The sequence below is a fragment of the Rhinoderma darwinii genome, chromosome 1 (genome assembly GCF_050947455.1).
Source record: "Rhinoderma darwinii isolate aRhiDar2 chromosome 1, aRhiDar2.hap1, whole genome shotgun sequence".
In the NCBI taxonomy this organism is placed as follows: domain Eukaryota; kingdom Metazoa; phylum Chordata; class Amphibia; order Anura; family Rhinodermatidae; genus Rhinoderma; species Rhinoderma darwinii.
Window position 1 is genome coordinate 89,203,755 of NC_134687.1, and position 15,651 is coordinate 89,219,405.

At 41.3% G+C, this 15,651-nt stretch overlaps 1 protein-coding gene and 1 long non-coding RNA gene across 5 annotated transcripts in view; one reads left to right on the forward strand and one right to left on the reverse strand.

Annotated features, from left to right (window-relative positions):
* Positions 1-1,003: 1,003 nt before the first annotated feature.
* Positions 1,004-15,651, reverse strand: part of LOC142751880 (uncharacterized) — a 71,732-nt gene continuing 57,084 nt past the window's right edge. The window contains exon 5 of the long non-coding RNA XR_012883012.1: positions 1,004-1,502. This is a non-coding gene — a long non-coding RNA (uncharacterized LOC142751880). The remainder of the gene's footprint in view (positions 1,503-15,651) is intronic.
* The window catches only part of PDLIM3 (PDZ and LIM domain 3), a 46,996-nt gene continuing 32,751 nt past the window's right edge, over positions 1,407-15,651 (forward strand). The window contains exon 1 of one of the 4 annotated variants that reach the window (XM_075860176.1): positions 1,407-1,754. In XM_075860176.1, the coding sequence (XP_075716291.1) occupies positions 1,662-1,754 (93 nt within the window). In that variant the 5' untranslated portion in view covers positions 1,407-1,661. Of the gene's footprint in view, positions 1,755-15,124; positions 15,276-15,651 lie in introns of those variants that run through there. The other 3 variants (XM_075860175.1, XM_075860178.1, XM_075860177.1) reach the window with 3 other exon arrangements.

The following is a 15,651-nucleotide window of genomic DNA, read 5'->3' on the forward strand; positions in this document are numbered from 1 at the left end:
GAGCATTTTCACCCCACAGGTCTTTTCCATAAATGATTGCACTGCGGATGGTGCAAACTAAAAATTAACATTTTTCCCTAGATATTCTGTTTCAGTGGCAAATATGTCGTGCCCAGCTTGTACCACTGGAGACGCACTCCAAAAATTGTTAAAATGGTTCTTCCAGGTATGGCGATGCCATATATGTGGAAGTAAAGCGCTGTTTGGGCACACTGTAGGGCTCAGAAGGGAGGGAGCACCATTTGGCTTTTAAAGCGTGGATTTTGATGGTAGGAGTTTTGTTTGGAGTTTTACTGGTATTTCAGTTTATAATGTGGGGGTACATGTAAGCCGGGCAGAGTACATCAGGGGCATAGTCAGGAGGTATAATAATGGGTTAAAAAAAACAATAAAATAATCCCTGCCGATCTGCTGCCAACCACTAAGATGCAGCGATCGCTTTCGATCGCTGCATCTAAGGGGTTAATGACGGGGATTGGAGCTAGCTCTGGTTCCTGACGTTACAGGTGGATGTCAGCTGTAACATACATCCGTAATCGTTACATGGACGATTGGATCATGTGGAGTCAAAACAAAGCCGGGTCAAATACAGGGAATCACAGGGGGCAGCACAAAAAATTCCAGAAAACTCACCTACGGGGCTCAGAATCAAGTTAGGAATTCCAGGAGCAGTTCCCCGAAAAGATTATCAAACTATGACTTCATCTGCTGTAACCAGGAATCGATCCTGCGGCTGAGCCGCACATAACACAGAGAAGTTGTGTAGTTGCCTTGGCAAGGGGACGCCACAATTCTGGTCGATCAGATTGACGACCTGCCAAATAGATGAAGCACAACGGCAGATCAGGGATCACGATTCCTGGCATGCCCCCCCACGGACAGATAACGTTCCACACAGGGAAGTGCTGTATAGCAATCCCCGACAGTATCTTAAAAACAGGGGGAAAATAATTGTTATTTATTATTTTATGTTATTTGCAAGTTTACCTATTTTGCCACTGCTTTCTGTAATATAAAACAAGTATATAAAAAGGTATATGTATAAATAGTAACAGAAAGGGCAATTTGTCCTGGTTCAATGCAAGACTTGGTACAGCTGTGTATACTAAGGAATAAGCAATGTCTGCTGGAAATAACTGTAAGGAAAGACGGGAAATATACAAGTATTTGGGTCAAAACTAGTGTGGTTCTGAAATAGAAACAAGGTAATACAAAGCATTAGCAAAATGTAGAATTCTGCCGGTTCTGGCAAAAATCTAAATATGACTTCATTGTTAACATTATGTAACAGCCCTGTGTGAGCGAACTGAACATGAATGGATTCAAGTTGCAAGGCCAATTTAAGAGTTAACATTCTGGAGCTGTAATGACTAAAGTGTCCTGAGGTTTAGGAATGCCAGCTCCAAAACACATCCGTCCCTGTCTTTCTTTCCTCCTCTGTTCATTCTCCACCCCTCATACTCTCTGCTCCCTAGGTCTCCACTCCAGGCTGTGACGTCGGTCTGAGGAAAAGGATAAAGAGAAGATCATTAGGCATCAGGGAGTTGCACTGTTTCAGTTGCTGCTTAAAGGAGGTTATAATCTTAGGATTCTGGATCGGAGACTTTTTCTTTTATTGTTTTATTCTTTACATCACTAATTCTTCTCTTAGGAAAAGAAAAATGCCACAAAACGTGGTCCTACCTGGACCTGCTCCTTGGGGATTCAGGTTGACTGGGGGCATAGATTTTAATCAGCCTCTTATTATCTCTAGGGTAAGTAAATGACAAAACTCCCAATATAGATAATATTTTTACACTATAGTCACTGTTGGGGGTCTGTAACTAATGGGGGCGCAGAGCGGTAATAATACCTGAACCCTGCTGTCTGAGGGGTCCAAACTATGATATAAATGACAAGTGATACTTGACGGGCCCGGTTACAGATTTTTCATCGGGGTAAAAGGTTTTTTTGCGTTTGTAGGGACAAAATAAAGTATCTGGTGTAGAACAAGGTGAAGTAAAAACAAAATAAAATAAGGAATGATCTACACCAAATGGAGACTAGATGTGTGAAATAGCTGGTATACAAGACTGAGTTTCTTGTGTTCAGTGCTTCTGTGGGAAAATGATGTATATTTATGTGGCTATGTTCTGACCAATATACAAATACCTACAAATGTTCCTACAATCATGGTGAAGACTGATTTTTCAGATGTGGTCAGGAAAAATTGTATTTTGTCTTTTTACTTAATCTACAGTGCTATTAAATTGCTTAGGTTGTGTTGTTCACATATATCTGTAGTTATACGTCAAAGGGGTATTCCAGCCATTAACATTTATCACTTATATATATGGAATAGATGATAAATGTTAGGTAAGTGGGGGAGTCCAACTCAAGTCTCTCACCCCCCCCCCCCATCACAGTAGTGAGGAGTTGTATGAAATGGTGGCCAAGTATGGGCACCGCTGGTCCATACAACTTTATGGGCTGCTTAGCAACAATTGCGTTAGTGCTTTAACCCCTTAAGGACACAGCCAATTTTTTCAAATCTGCCGTCTCCCTTTATGTGGTAATAACTTTGGAATACTTTTATGTATCCAAGGGATTCTAAGATTGTTATCTCGTGACACAATGTACTTTCTGTTAGTGGTAAAATTTGGTCAATATATTCAGTGTTTATTTGTGAAAAACACCAAAATTCAGAGAAAATTAACATAAATTTGCATTTTTCTGAATTTAAAGGAATTTGCTTGTAAGACAGATAGTAATACCACACAAAATAGTTACTAGTTAGCATTTAGCATATGTCTACTATATGTTGGCATCATTTTTTAAAAGTCCTTTTATTTTTCTAGGATGTTACAAGGCTTAGAACTTTAGCAGCAATTTCTCACATTTTCAAGAAAATTTCAAAAGGCTATTTTTTTTATGGACCAGTTCAGTTCTGAAGTGGCTTTGAGGGCCTTATATATTAGAAAGTCCCAATAAATCATCCCATTTTAAAAACTGCACCCCTCTAAGTATTTCAAACAGCATTCAGAAAGTTTCCTAACCCTTTAGGCGTTTCACAGGAATCAAAGCAAAGTAGAGGTGAAATGTACAATTTTATTTTTTTGGGCCAAAATTCATTGGTAATAACATTTTTTTCTTTAACACAGAAAGTTTTACCAGAGAAATGCAACTCAATATTTATTGCCCAGATACTGCAGTTTTTAGAAATCTCCCACATGTGGCCCTAGTGTGCTAATGGACTGAAACACGGGCCTCAGAAGCAAGGAAGCACCTAGTGGATTTTGGGGCCTCCTTTTTTTAGAATATATTTTAGGCACCATGTCAGGTTTGAAGAGGTCTTGTGGTGCCAAAACAGTGAAAACCCCCCAAAAGTGAACCCATTTTGGAAACTACACCCCTCGAGAAATGTATTTAGGGGTATACTTAGCATTTTAAGCCCACGTTATCTTTTGCTAAGCTTATTGGAATTGGTCTGTAAAAATGAAAAACTACTTTTTTCTGAAAAAACTTAGAAATGTAAAATTTTTACAAGGAATAAATTAGAAAAAGCACCCCAACACTTGTAAAGCATCTTCTCCCAATTACGGAAATGCCCCATATGTGGTAATAAACTTCTGTTTGGAGCCACGGCAGAGCTCACAAGGGAAGGAGCACCATTTGGATTTTGGAGCGCAGACTTTGATGGAATAGTTTTCAGTGCCATATCGTGTTCGCAACGCCCTGGAGGGACCAAAACAGTGGAAACCCCCCAAAAGTGACCCCATTCTGAAAACTTCACCACTCAAGTAATATTTGTAGGGGTATAGTTAGCAGTTTGACCCCACACGGTTTTTGCAGAATTTATTTGAATTATGCAGTGAAATTGAAAATCTAAATTTTTTCTAATAAAATGTTGTTTTACCTCATATTTTTTAATTTTCAGAATAGATAAAAGGAGAAAGAGAGATTTATAAAGCAAACTCTTCTGAGCACGCCAATACCCTATATGTGGTGATAAACTGCTGTTTGGACACATGGCAGGGCTTAGAAAGGAAGGAGCACCATTTGACTTTTGGAGTTCAAGTTTTGCTGGAATGGTTTGCGGTGCCATGTCACATTTGCAAAGCCCCTGAGGAGCCAAAACAGTGCAAACCCCGAAAAAGTTAGCCCATATGGGAAAGTACACCCCTCATGGAATTTAGCTAGCAGTATAGTGAGCATTTCGACCCCATTGTTATTTTACTGAATTTATTGGACTTAGGCAGTGAAAATTAAAATCTACATTCTTTCCACTAAAATGTTTTTTTCATTTTTGCAAGGGATATAGGAGAAAAAGCGCCCCAACAATTGTAAAGCAATTTCTACCGAGCACAGCAATACCCAATATGTGGTCATAAACTGCTGTTTGGACACACGGCAGGGCTCAGAATGGCAGGAGCGCTACTTGGCATGCAGATTTTTTGCTTGATTGGTTTTTGGGCGCCATGTCGCATTTGCAGAGCCCCTGAGGTACCAATACAGTAGAAACCCCTGAGAAGTGACTCCATTAAGAAACTATACCCCTCAGGGCATTCATCTAGGGATGTAGTGAGCATTTTGATCCCACAGGTGTTTCAAAGATTGTATTAGAATTAGGCAGTGAAAATGAAAAAGAATTATTTTTCCAAAAAAATTTAGTTTTGCTTCCAATTTTTCATTTTCACAAGGGGTAATAGGAGAAAAAAACAACACACAATTTGTTACCCAATTTCTCCCGAGTATGGAAATACCCCTTGTATGGCCCTAAACTGCTGTTTGGGCACATGGCATTGCTCAAAATGGAAGGAGCGCCATTTGGCTTTTAGAACGCAGATTTTGCTGGACTGGTGTACAGGCGCCATGTCGCATTTGCAGAGCTCCCTTAGGTACCAGATTAGAGTGTAAAACCCTGAGAAGTGACCCCATTTTGTAAACTACACCCCTCAAGGCATTTATCATTTGCCTGGACATATGACAGGGTTTAGGAGCAAATGCACACGTGAGGCCTATTTTGGTGATTTTCGCAGCATTCGCCCACAATGGCAGGGCTCTGGGGTCAAATAGTAAAACAAACCCCCAAGTAGTGACCCCCATTTTGGAAACTGCACCCTCAAGGCATTTTTTAAGGGGTGTAGTGGGCATTTTGACCAAACAGATTCTTTTTTTTACCAGAAATGAATTCTCAGTGGATGGTGCAAAGTGAAAATTGCAATTTTCCATAGGTATATGCCATTTTAGTGCACAATGTGTTGTGCCCAGATTGTGCCACTGAAGACAAATGGCTCAAACTGGGTATGGTAATGCCATATATGTGGACGTAAACTGCTGTTTCGGCACGCTGTAGGGCTCAGAAGGGAGGGAGCGCCATTTGGCTTTTCGAGTGTAGAATTTGCTTGGTAGTTGTTCTGTTTGGGTTTTACTGGTATTTCAGCTTATAATGTGGGGGCATATGTAAGCTGTGTGGAGTACATCAGGGCATAATAATAGGGTATAATAATGCAGTAAATAAATAATAATCCGCAGATGTGTGGTCAGTGTCGCACTGATAAAAAAAAAAATGGTATCCGCTTTTGGAACGCTCTGCACATTTTGCATCCCCATATTCTGAGAGCAAGAACTTTTTTTTTTTTTTTCTCCACCAGAGCTGTGTGAGGTCTTATTTGTTGCGTTACAATCTGTAGTTTTCATTGGTACCATTTTGGGGTACATGCGATTTTTTTGATAACTTTTTATTTCATTTTTTGGCAAGCAAAGTGACCAAAAACCAGCAATTCTGATGTTTTAAATTTTTTGTACGGCGTTCACCATGCACTATAAATGACAATCTGCGGGTCGATACGATTACAGCGATACCATATGTATATAGTTTGTTTATGCTTTGCAGCGTTTGCACAATAAAATCACTTTTGTTTCAAATAATTAATTTTTTGTGTTGCCATATTCTGAGAGCCATAACTTAAAAAGCTGTGGGTGGTCTTGTTCTTGTTTTATGCTGGACGGCCTGTAGCTTTTAATAGTATAATTTTGGATAACGTGCCACTTTTAGATCACTTTTTTTTCTGCTTTGGGAGGGGCAGTGACTAAAAAACAGTGATTTTGGAATTGTTTCTTGTTTTATTTTTTACGGTGTTCACCGTGCGGGTAAAATAGCATGATATTTTTATAGTTCGGATAGTTACGGACGTGGTGATACCACATATGTGTACTTTTTTTTTATGTTTTTCGTTTTTTTCCTACAATAAACGACTCATTATGGGGAAAAAGGCGGTTATTGTTTTTTTAACGTGAAACTTAATTTTTTTACTTTTTTACATTTTTATTAACTTTTTTCTTTTGTCCCACTAGGAGACTTGAAGGCATGAAGCCCTGAACGCTATTCTAATACACTGCACTACCTACATAGTGCAGTGTATTAGAGCTGTCAGCTATTCACTGACAGCAAGCCTATTAGGCTTCGCCTCCCGGCGGGGCCTAATAGGTTTCTGTAGTAGGAGGCCATTGTTAGGCCTCCGGTTGCCATAGCAACCATCAGCAGACACGCGGATGCCAATGGTTGCCATTAGCAACCATAGGGTGCGATCTAACCACTTAGATGCAGCGATCGCTTTTGATCGCTGCATCTAAGGGGTTAATCGGCCGAATCAGAGCCTAGCTCCAGCCCTGGCTGTTAGAGCAGGATGCCAGCTGTGACAAACAGCTGACACCCGTGGCCATGGCAACCATCAAGGGTGCCGACAGGCTAGATACCACCTAGATGCAGCGATCGCTGCATCTAAGGGGTTAATCGACCGGATCAGAGGCTAGCTATGGTCCTGGCCGTTACAGCTGAGTTTCGGCTGTAATATACAGCCGGCACCCGGCGGTAATGGCACTGGCTCAGCTTCTGAGCCAGCTCCATCACATACACGTTCTCAAGGAGCTGTGATTGGTCAGTCACAGCAGACTGACCAATCACAGCAATCACCGCATGAGACCGCTGTGATTGGTCCCCTGCCATCTTACTGTGCCGATCAACTGTCACTAACAGCAATACAGGACGGCACAGCAATACAGGACATATCGGTGAGTCCTGGTGCGGTAAGAGGTAAAATTTAATAACTTGTCATTCCTGGGACAATACCTTTTCTCATCAACATGATAAGGAACTCCACAGCAGTCATATCCTACCTTAATTACGGTCTCTATGGTCAGCACATGACATAATGTCTTACAGTCTTTGTGGCCTAAAAGAGTTTGTATTACTAATAAATGTAATGCATGTTCTAATCCAATACCATTTTTAATACCAAACATGCAATGCAGTGAAAGCTTACGTATGCGATAACCCAGCATTTAATTATTTTCCAAATTGTTTTCCCTGGAAATATAACTTCATGAGACTTAATTTAAGATTCTCTATTAATCGGAGGATGATGAACATTAAGGCCCCATGCACACGCCCGTAATTACGGGCCCATTCAGTTGTATTGGCCGCGGACACCTATCCGTATCGCTACGGAAGGGTGTCCGGGCCGTAGAACTGTGCCGGGAATTATGGAAAGTGTCCGTTTTTTGTGTTTTGCGTGTTGTGCTTCCATACATTGTATGGGAGCTCGGCCCTGAAAAATGTGGGCGTCCGTTAGCAGACGGCCGTGCCCGCAATCGCAGGCAGAGATTGCTGGCACGGCCGTGTGCATGGGGCCTAGCAATCCACGTGAGGAGGCGTTTTGACACCGAATCTTCATTTTGTAGTCTGCTCTACACGATTAACTTGTGTTATTGTTGAACGGATCTGGAGACGGTCTCCCTTCTTCTCAGTCACCGATAGCTTTTATTAGCATCAGTCTAGAAGAATTCAGCTTGCTATACTTTATGGAAACTTTAACTGGCACTTATTTTGAGTAATATCTTTTTATGTAGATATAATAACTTACATTGTGCATTTTCCTATCCTTTTTTTTAGATAGCCCCAAGAGTGTCACTATTATAGCCAGACATGGAACTCCTGTGAGCCGTAAAGATCTAAAACACAAATGAAAAGACACTTTTTTTTTTAAACCAATAATCAAGATTGGAAACTAATAAAGAAATAAGGGTGCGCGGCGTACTTGCATTGTATTTCCACATCGCAAACATACGCTGCAGAAAACTTTACAATGATAGCCTGGGGGAAACAATATTCAGGAAAGCAAGAACGAGAGGAATCTGTCTGAGTTCTAGAATATTTTTGCCATAGGCTTACAGTTTTCCGCAGCACATTTTTACACCTCACCGCTGATAGATCATCAGGTTACAGAATGTATTATAGAGTAGCGCTGCATTCATAATTCTGCTGGTTGCGATCAGAAACCTTCAACTAGCTTTTCGATAGACACCCCCCTTAGGCCATTATCACACACATAGTTTCGATGCAGCTTTTGGCTCCGTTTTTTGAGCCAATGCCAGAAGTAGATCCAAAAAGAGGGAAGGTATAAAGAAAAGACTGATCATTCTCCTTTTACTTGTGTCCATTCCTGTGTTGGTCTAATAAACAGAGCCAAAAACTGCATCAAAACTGCGTGTGTGATCCTGACCTAAAGCTGGATAGACACATGCAATTATTGTGGCAGTTTCTTCAGGTAAACACAGTAGTGGATACAAAAGTAGACATATCAGTCTCTTCTTGAGGGTTCCTTCACACACTTTTTGTATAGTGTTTTTTTGGTAAAAATATATTTTACTACCTTCGTTATTTTAGGATGGCATTTTTCACATTGCAAATCATGCGATTCAAAGATCATGTAGTGCAAAAAATTCCCGTTGCAACATGTTTTTTGAAAAAACGCAAGCAGAACAGCGGAAGGACCAACGCAGGTGTGAACCATCTCTAAGTAATGCTATGTATTTACAAAGTTACTCAACTTTTTATGTATATTCATTCATAATCGAAACTGTAAAATGATGTTCAAAAGATGAACCTACACTTAAAAAGTGAACGAAAATTCCTCAGTCATAGTTCATGCTTACAAGTCTATCCCATTAACATACAACAGAGAATGAGTGGCGAAGGAAATAAATTATTTCCTGTTTTGATTTTCAGGGTAAGGGTATGTGCACACGATAACGGCAAATACGTCTGAAATTACAGAGCTGTTTTCAGGAGAAGACAGCTCCTGAATTTCAGACATTTTTACAAGTGCACGCGTTTTTCACGGCGTCTTTTACGGACGTAATTGGAGCTATTTTTCATTGGAGTCAATGAAAAACGGCTCCAATTACGTCCCAAGAAGTGTCCTGCACTTCTTTGAAGCGGTCGTAATTTTCTGCGCCGTCTTTTGACAGCGACGCGTAAAATTACACCTCGTCTGCACAGAACATCGTAAGACCCATTGTAAGCAATGGGCAGATGTTTGCCGACGTATTGGAGTCATCTTTTCAGGCGTAATTCGAGGCGTAAAACGCCTCCATTACGTCCGAAAAGAGGTCGTGTGCACATACCCTAAGGGCATGTTCACACAGAGTTTTTTGCAGACAGAAAATTCTGCCTGGAAAAATCAGCACTGTTTTTTTTTAAGTGGTTTTGCACCAGACGCATTTTTTTACGCGTTTTTGCCGCTATTCTTGACATGGGTTTTGCTGCATTTTTTTAAGGCGGTTTTCTTTACCTATGTCTTCAACAGACAAAGGCAGAAACCACTAGTGGTTTTTGCCAAAAAATGAGGCAAACACAACAAAAATTGTGGCAAAAAACGCGTTAAAAAAACGCGTTTATTTCCATCTCCCATTGATATCAATGGGGTTTTTGAGGTGGAAAATGCCTCAAGATAGGGTATGTCACTTCTTTTTCCCGCGAGCGTATCCCTCCCCCTCCCATTGAAATAAATGGGAGTCAATTTCGGATGGTTTTTGTCGCGGTTTCCGCTGCAAAAAACTCTGTGTGAACAGGGCCAAAGGTGTACAACATTACGTTACAATAAAGACATACTCATGATTAACAATTACAAGAAAATATAGCATATATTTAAAACCTTAAAAAGAGATTTTCCGGAATTTCACATCGATGGCCTCTCCTTAGAATAGGTGATAAATGTATGATCGGCTGAAGTACTAACCCCCTGGGATCTCCGCAAATCAGCCGAATAAAGGGTCTGTGATACTTGGTACCGCAGCTCAGGTACGCTTAAGGCCCTTTTACACGGGCCAATTATCTGGAAAATCGAGCGTTCATCGGCTGATTGTATCATTTATGTAGCCGAAAATATTATCGTTGTTGGTAGCACATCTCTGTGTGTAAACAGGGAGATGTGCTGCCGACATGTTAGAAATATATGGGGATGAATGATCGTAGTAACAAGCGTTCGTCCCCATACATTGCCCCTTGTGAAAGGAGCAAACGAGTGCCGATCAACGAGCTGTCTCATGAATCGGTGCTCGTTTACACGGCCTGCGTCGGGCCGTGTAAGAGGACCCTTAGCCCCGTTCACTTAAATTAGCTGCAGCACCAGTCACACCCATATCAATGTCCCTGTTTGGGGTACTGCAGTGAAGAGGCTGCTACAGCAAACATTGCTGCCCCGTTTCTTCAGCTGATTGTTGGCAGTCCTTGGGGCAGGACCCCATCAATCATATTGATGGCTCATACTTTTGACACAACTGCATTGAAAACGGTCAACTACATCCCTCAATGAAACGGTTTGCAAAGAAAAAAAAACTTCTATTGTGCTGTATTCATTTTTTCCAATGAGAGTCAAGTGCAGAGATATACAACTGTAGAGTCATACAGCTGCATATGTCTGGGACATATGCATAGAGCACGTTAAACGTTCTGACCAAACGTAAACTTGCTGACACAAACAGCTTGGAATCACTGGCTGGTTGCTCACCTCTTTGCCTTGGACATGATCAGAAATGAGTAGAACAGGCCATGTTGGGAAGTGTAGCACATTTATGAATTCCCATAAAAGGCCTTATTCACACGAACGTGTGCGTATTGCGCGCGCAAAAAACGCTGGGGATTTTATGTTTCCCTTCTCTTCTTTACCAGCTGTAGCGCGAATCACACGTGGCACCCGGACTTCAATGGGTGCGTGCTGCGCGAAACACAGGCAAGTATAGGACATGTCGTGAGTTTTACGCAGCGCACATACGCTGCGTGAAAATCACTGACAGGCTGAACGGCCCCATTCACTAACATAGGTCTGTGCGAGGCGTGTGAAAATCGCGCGTGAAAATCACGCGCGTATCAGGGGCGTATAACACGTTCGTGTGAATAAGGTCTAAGAGTAGGGACACACACGTAGCCTGAACACTGCAGTGTTTTGGCAATGGATTTCATTGCAAAAAATCCACAACATAGCAAAGTAGCAGCAGAGTGGCTGAGATTTCAACAAATCTCATCAACCCGCAGTGGAAAAAAATCGGCAAGAGACCGTTCATAAATTGAACTGCGGTGCAGTGTTTAAATCCGTAGCATGCCAATCTATGCTGCAGGATCGCTGCTCTTTTGTTGCGGGTTTTCAATGGAGGGGTAAAACCCACAACAAATAGGCAAATGTGATTTTTGCAGCTGAAAAGTTGCGATTCCACCACAAATATCGCAATTCAGGAAAAATATATTTTTGCTTGAAAAATAATAAAAAGGTTCATACTTATCCCCAGCCATTGTCATAGCGACGCGATCCTCTGTTCTGAGTGCAGCCCGGCATCTCTGGGTGACGTTTCATCCCATCAAAAGCTGCAGCAGTCACAAAACGTCGTCAGAGGATTAAACATCATTAAACAGCAGCAGAAAGTGTACACATTTTTTTAAATTTTTTAACCCATTAGTGACCGCCCCATTGTGTTTTTACGTCGGTCACTAATGGGCTTTATTCCGATGCAATAGCCTTTTTACGTCACGGCATGGGAATAAATAAACAGTGCAGGGAGCCGTTAAATCTCCCTGCTCTCAGCTGCCAGAGGTAGCTGAGGGCTGGGGGCATCACTGCTCGACTGGGCGAGATCGATATTAGTATCGATCTCACCCGTTTAACACCTCCGATGTGGCGCTCAATAGCGTGCGCCGCATCTGAGTGGTTTTGGAGAGTCTCATCCCACCGGCTCCCGGCGAGAAAATCGGCGAGTGTCTGTGTCTCCGATGGCAGCCGGGGGCCTAATAAAGCCCCCCAGGTCTGCCTGTAGTGAATGCCTGCCTGTTTTACACGGACAGGCATAATACACTGCAATACAGATGTATTGCAGTGTATTATAAATGTGATCGGATAATCGCATAGTGAAGTCCCCTAGTGGGACTAGTAAAAAAGTTGAATAAAAAGTTACAAAAAAAGAAGAAAAACCCACTTTTCCCCCTTACAAACCGCTTTATTATTAACAAACAAAATAATGTAAAAATAAAAAACGTTACACATATTTGGCATCGTCGCGTCCGTAACGACCCCAACTATAAACTTATTACATCATTTAACCCGCACGGTGATTGTCGCAAAAAAAATAATCAAAAAACCATGCAAAAATTGCTGTTTTCTTTGAATCCAGCCTTAAAAAAAATGTGATAAAAAGTGATCAAAAAGTCGCATCTACTCCAAAATGTTACCGATAAAAACTACAAGTCGTCCCGCAAAAAAAAAGCCCTCCTATAATTGCATCGGTGAAAAATTAAAAACGTTACACATATTTGGCATCGTCGCGTCCGTAACGACCCCAACTATAAACTTATTACATCATTTAACCCGCACGGTGATTGTCGCAAAAAAAATAATCAAAAAACCATGCAAAAATTGCTGTTTTCTTTGAATCCAGCCTTAAAAAAAATGTGATAAAAAGTGATCAAAAAGTCGCATCTACTCCAAAATGTTACCGATAAAAACTACAAGTCGTCCCGCAAAAAAAAAGCCCTCCTATAATTGCATCGGTGAAAAATTAAAAACGTTACGGCTCTTCAAATATGGAGACAGAAAAACAAATCATTTTGAAAAAAAAAAGTGTTTTCACTGTGTAAAAGTAGTAAAACATACAAAATCTATACAAATTTGGTATCGTTGCAATCGCAACAAGCCACTGAATAAAGTTATTGTGCTATTTATACCACACGGTAAAATGCGTAAATATAGGACGCAAAAAAGTTTGGCGAAATTGCAAAGTTTTTTTCTATCCCCCCCCCCCAAAAAAAAGTTTATAAAAGTTAATTAATAAATTCTATGTTCCCCAAAATGGTGCTATTAAAAATTACAACTTGTCCCGCAAAAAAACAAGATCTTATACAGCTATGTCGATGCAAAAATAAAAAAGTTATAGCTCTTTGAATGAGACGATGGAAAAATGAAAAAAAATAGCTTGGTCATTAAGGTCTAAAATACGCTGGTCATTAAGAGGTTAAGGTTTAAAATAGGCTGGTCATTAAGGGGTTAAAGACAGACTTATTAACGTTTTTGCTGCTGATTTTTTCTGCATTTACGCTATGTGGGAACCCAGCCTTAGGGTGTTATTCACAGGGTGCGGTTTTGCCGTGTGGCTGCGGCAAGTCACGGAAAAAATGCGTGCGATTTTGCATTGCATTTTTTGGCCGTGCTGCAAAAAACGCGATGTTGTTAAGCTATGTTTACCCTTTGCAAATTCGTTGCAGGAATGTCTGTGACCGAGAAACACGCATACAGTGAAATACGCCACCCATTGACTACCATTATAAAAAAACATACCACGCAGAATACATTTTTTTCAGGATGTCTCTGTATTAAATAGCTTAGTTGATTAAGCTATTAAAAAGAACTGTAAACAAATAAAATAGTTTGCCAGCATTCTTTTGGAATACTTCAAGTCAATGAGGGCCCCATGGATATGTGCCGGGTAGCGAACGCTCACTGAAACAAGTGTGAGCATTAATCGCAAGTAAAAAAATACACATACAGGGGTTTACTGGGGATTTTATAATGTGATAGCGAGGTCAAGTACTGCACCACTAGCTACCCCTAAAGGCCCTATTACACCGGCCAGTTTTGGCCGGTGCAAAGAGTGTCGATCAACGAGACAGCTTGTTGATCGGCGCTCCTTTGCTCCTGTCACAAGGAGCTACGTATGGGGATGAGCGCTCGTTACTCCGATCACTCGGCCCCATACAATATTATCATGGCAGCGCATCTCCCATTTTACACAGGGAGATGTGCTGCCGACAACGATTATATTTGTTTTTTTTAAACCATACGATCAGTAGATGAATGAGCGTTTGATCGTCCATCTGCTGATCGCTGCCCTATTTACACAGGGCAATTATCGGCAATGAGCGTTCTATGAATACTTGTCTGCTCAATAATTGCCCAGTGTAAAAGGGCCTTAAAGAGGCTCTGTCACCAGATTTTGCAACCCCTATCTGCTATTGCAGCAGATAGGCGCTGCAATGTAGATTACAGTAACGGTTTTATTTTTAAAAAACGAGCATTTTTGGCCAAGTTATGACCATTTTCGTATTTATGCAAATGAGGCTTGCAAAAGTACAACTGGGCGTGTTGAAAAGTAAAAGTACAACTGGGCGTGTATTATGTGTGTACATCGGGGCGTGTTTACTACTTTTACTAGCTGGGCGTTGTGTATAGAAGGGTCATCCACTTCTCTTCAGAACGCCCAGCTTCTGGCAGTGCAGCACTGTGACGTCACTCACAGGTCCTGCATCGTGTCGGCACCAGAGCCTACAGATGATTCTGCAGCAGCATCGGCGTTTGCAGGTAAGTCGATGTAGCTACTTACCTGCAAATGCTGATGCTGCTGCAGAATCAAGTGTAGCCTCTGGTGCCGACACGATGCAGGACCTGTGAGTGACGTCACAGTGCTGCACTGCCAGAAGCTGGGCGTTCTGAAGAGAAGTGGATGACCCTTCTATACACAACGCCCAGCTAGTAAAAGTAGTAAACACGCCCCGATGTACACACATAATACACGCCCAGTTGTACTTTTACTTTTCAACACGCCCAGTTGTACTTTTGCAAGCCTCATTTGCATAAATACGAAAATGGTCATAACTTGGCCAAAAATGCTCGTTTTTTAAAAATAAAACCGTTACTGTAATCTACATTGCAGCGCCTATCTGCTGCAATAGCAGATAGGGGCTGCAAAATCTGGTGACAGAGCCTCTTTAAGACTATTAGAGCTCTGAGGAGCCTTCTCTAGCCAGTAGTTATACTGTAAATAGCTCATACGGAGCTTTACTTTAACCCCAGAAATCTAGATCTGTTTACACCTTTCAGTATGTAGATAGCATTTCACAAACAGGGCTTGCCTCAGACCAGATCAAGTAGACTGTTCCAACTGAAGCGGGATGCCCTTGTCAGAGGAATGAGGTGATGTTATCATAGATCATATGTATGTATTCAGGGATCACCAGGAGGTCATCTATTGATGTGCACCTGCTAAGCAGCTGACAAGGTCTGCACGTTATATCCATAGCACCCTATGATGTAACTTGTATAGAAATTAATTACAATGTCGAGATAGATCTGGCATTTCAAAACAAGAATTGTTAAAGAGTAATTGTACTTTCGCGAAACTTTCGATATCTCATTTTAGGAATTTTGATTGGTCAGTCCCAGGTGCCTAGTGGTGCAGTACTTGACCTCGCTATCACATTATAAAATCCCCAGTAAATCCCTGTATGTGTATTTTTTTAGCTGAGCGCTGTGATCGAGGCTCCTCCACAGGCTGAAGACGGCGCACAAA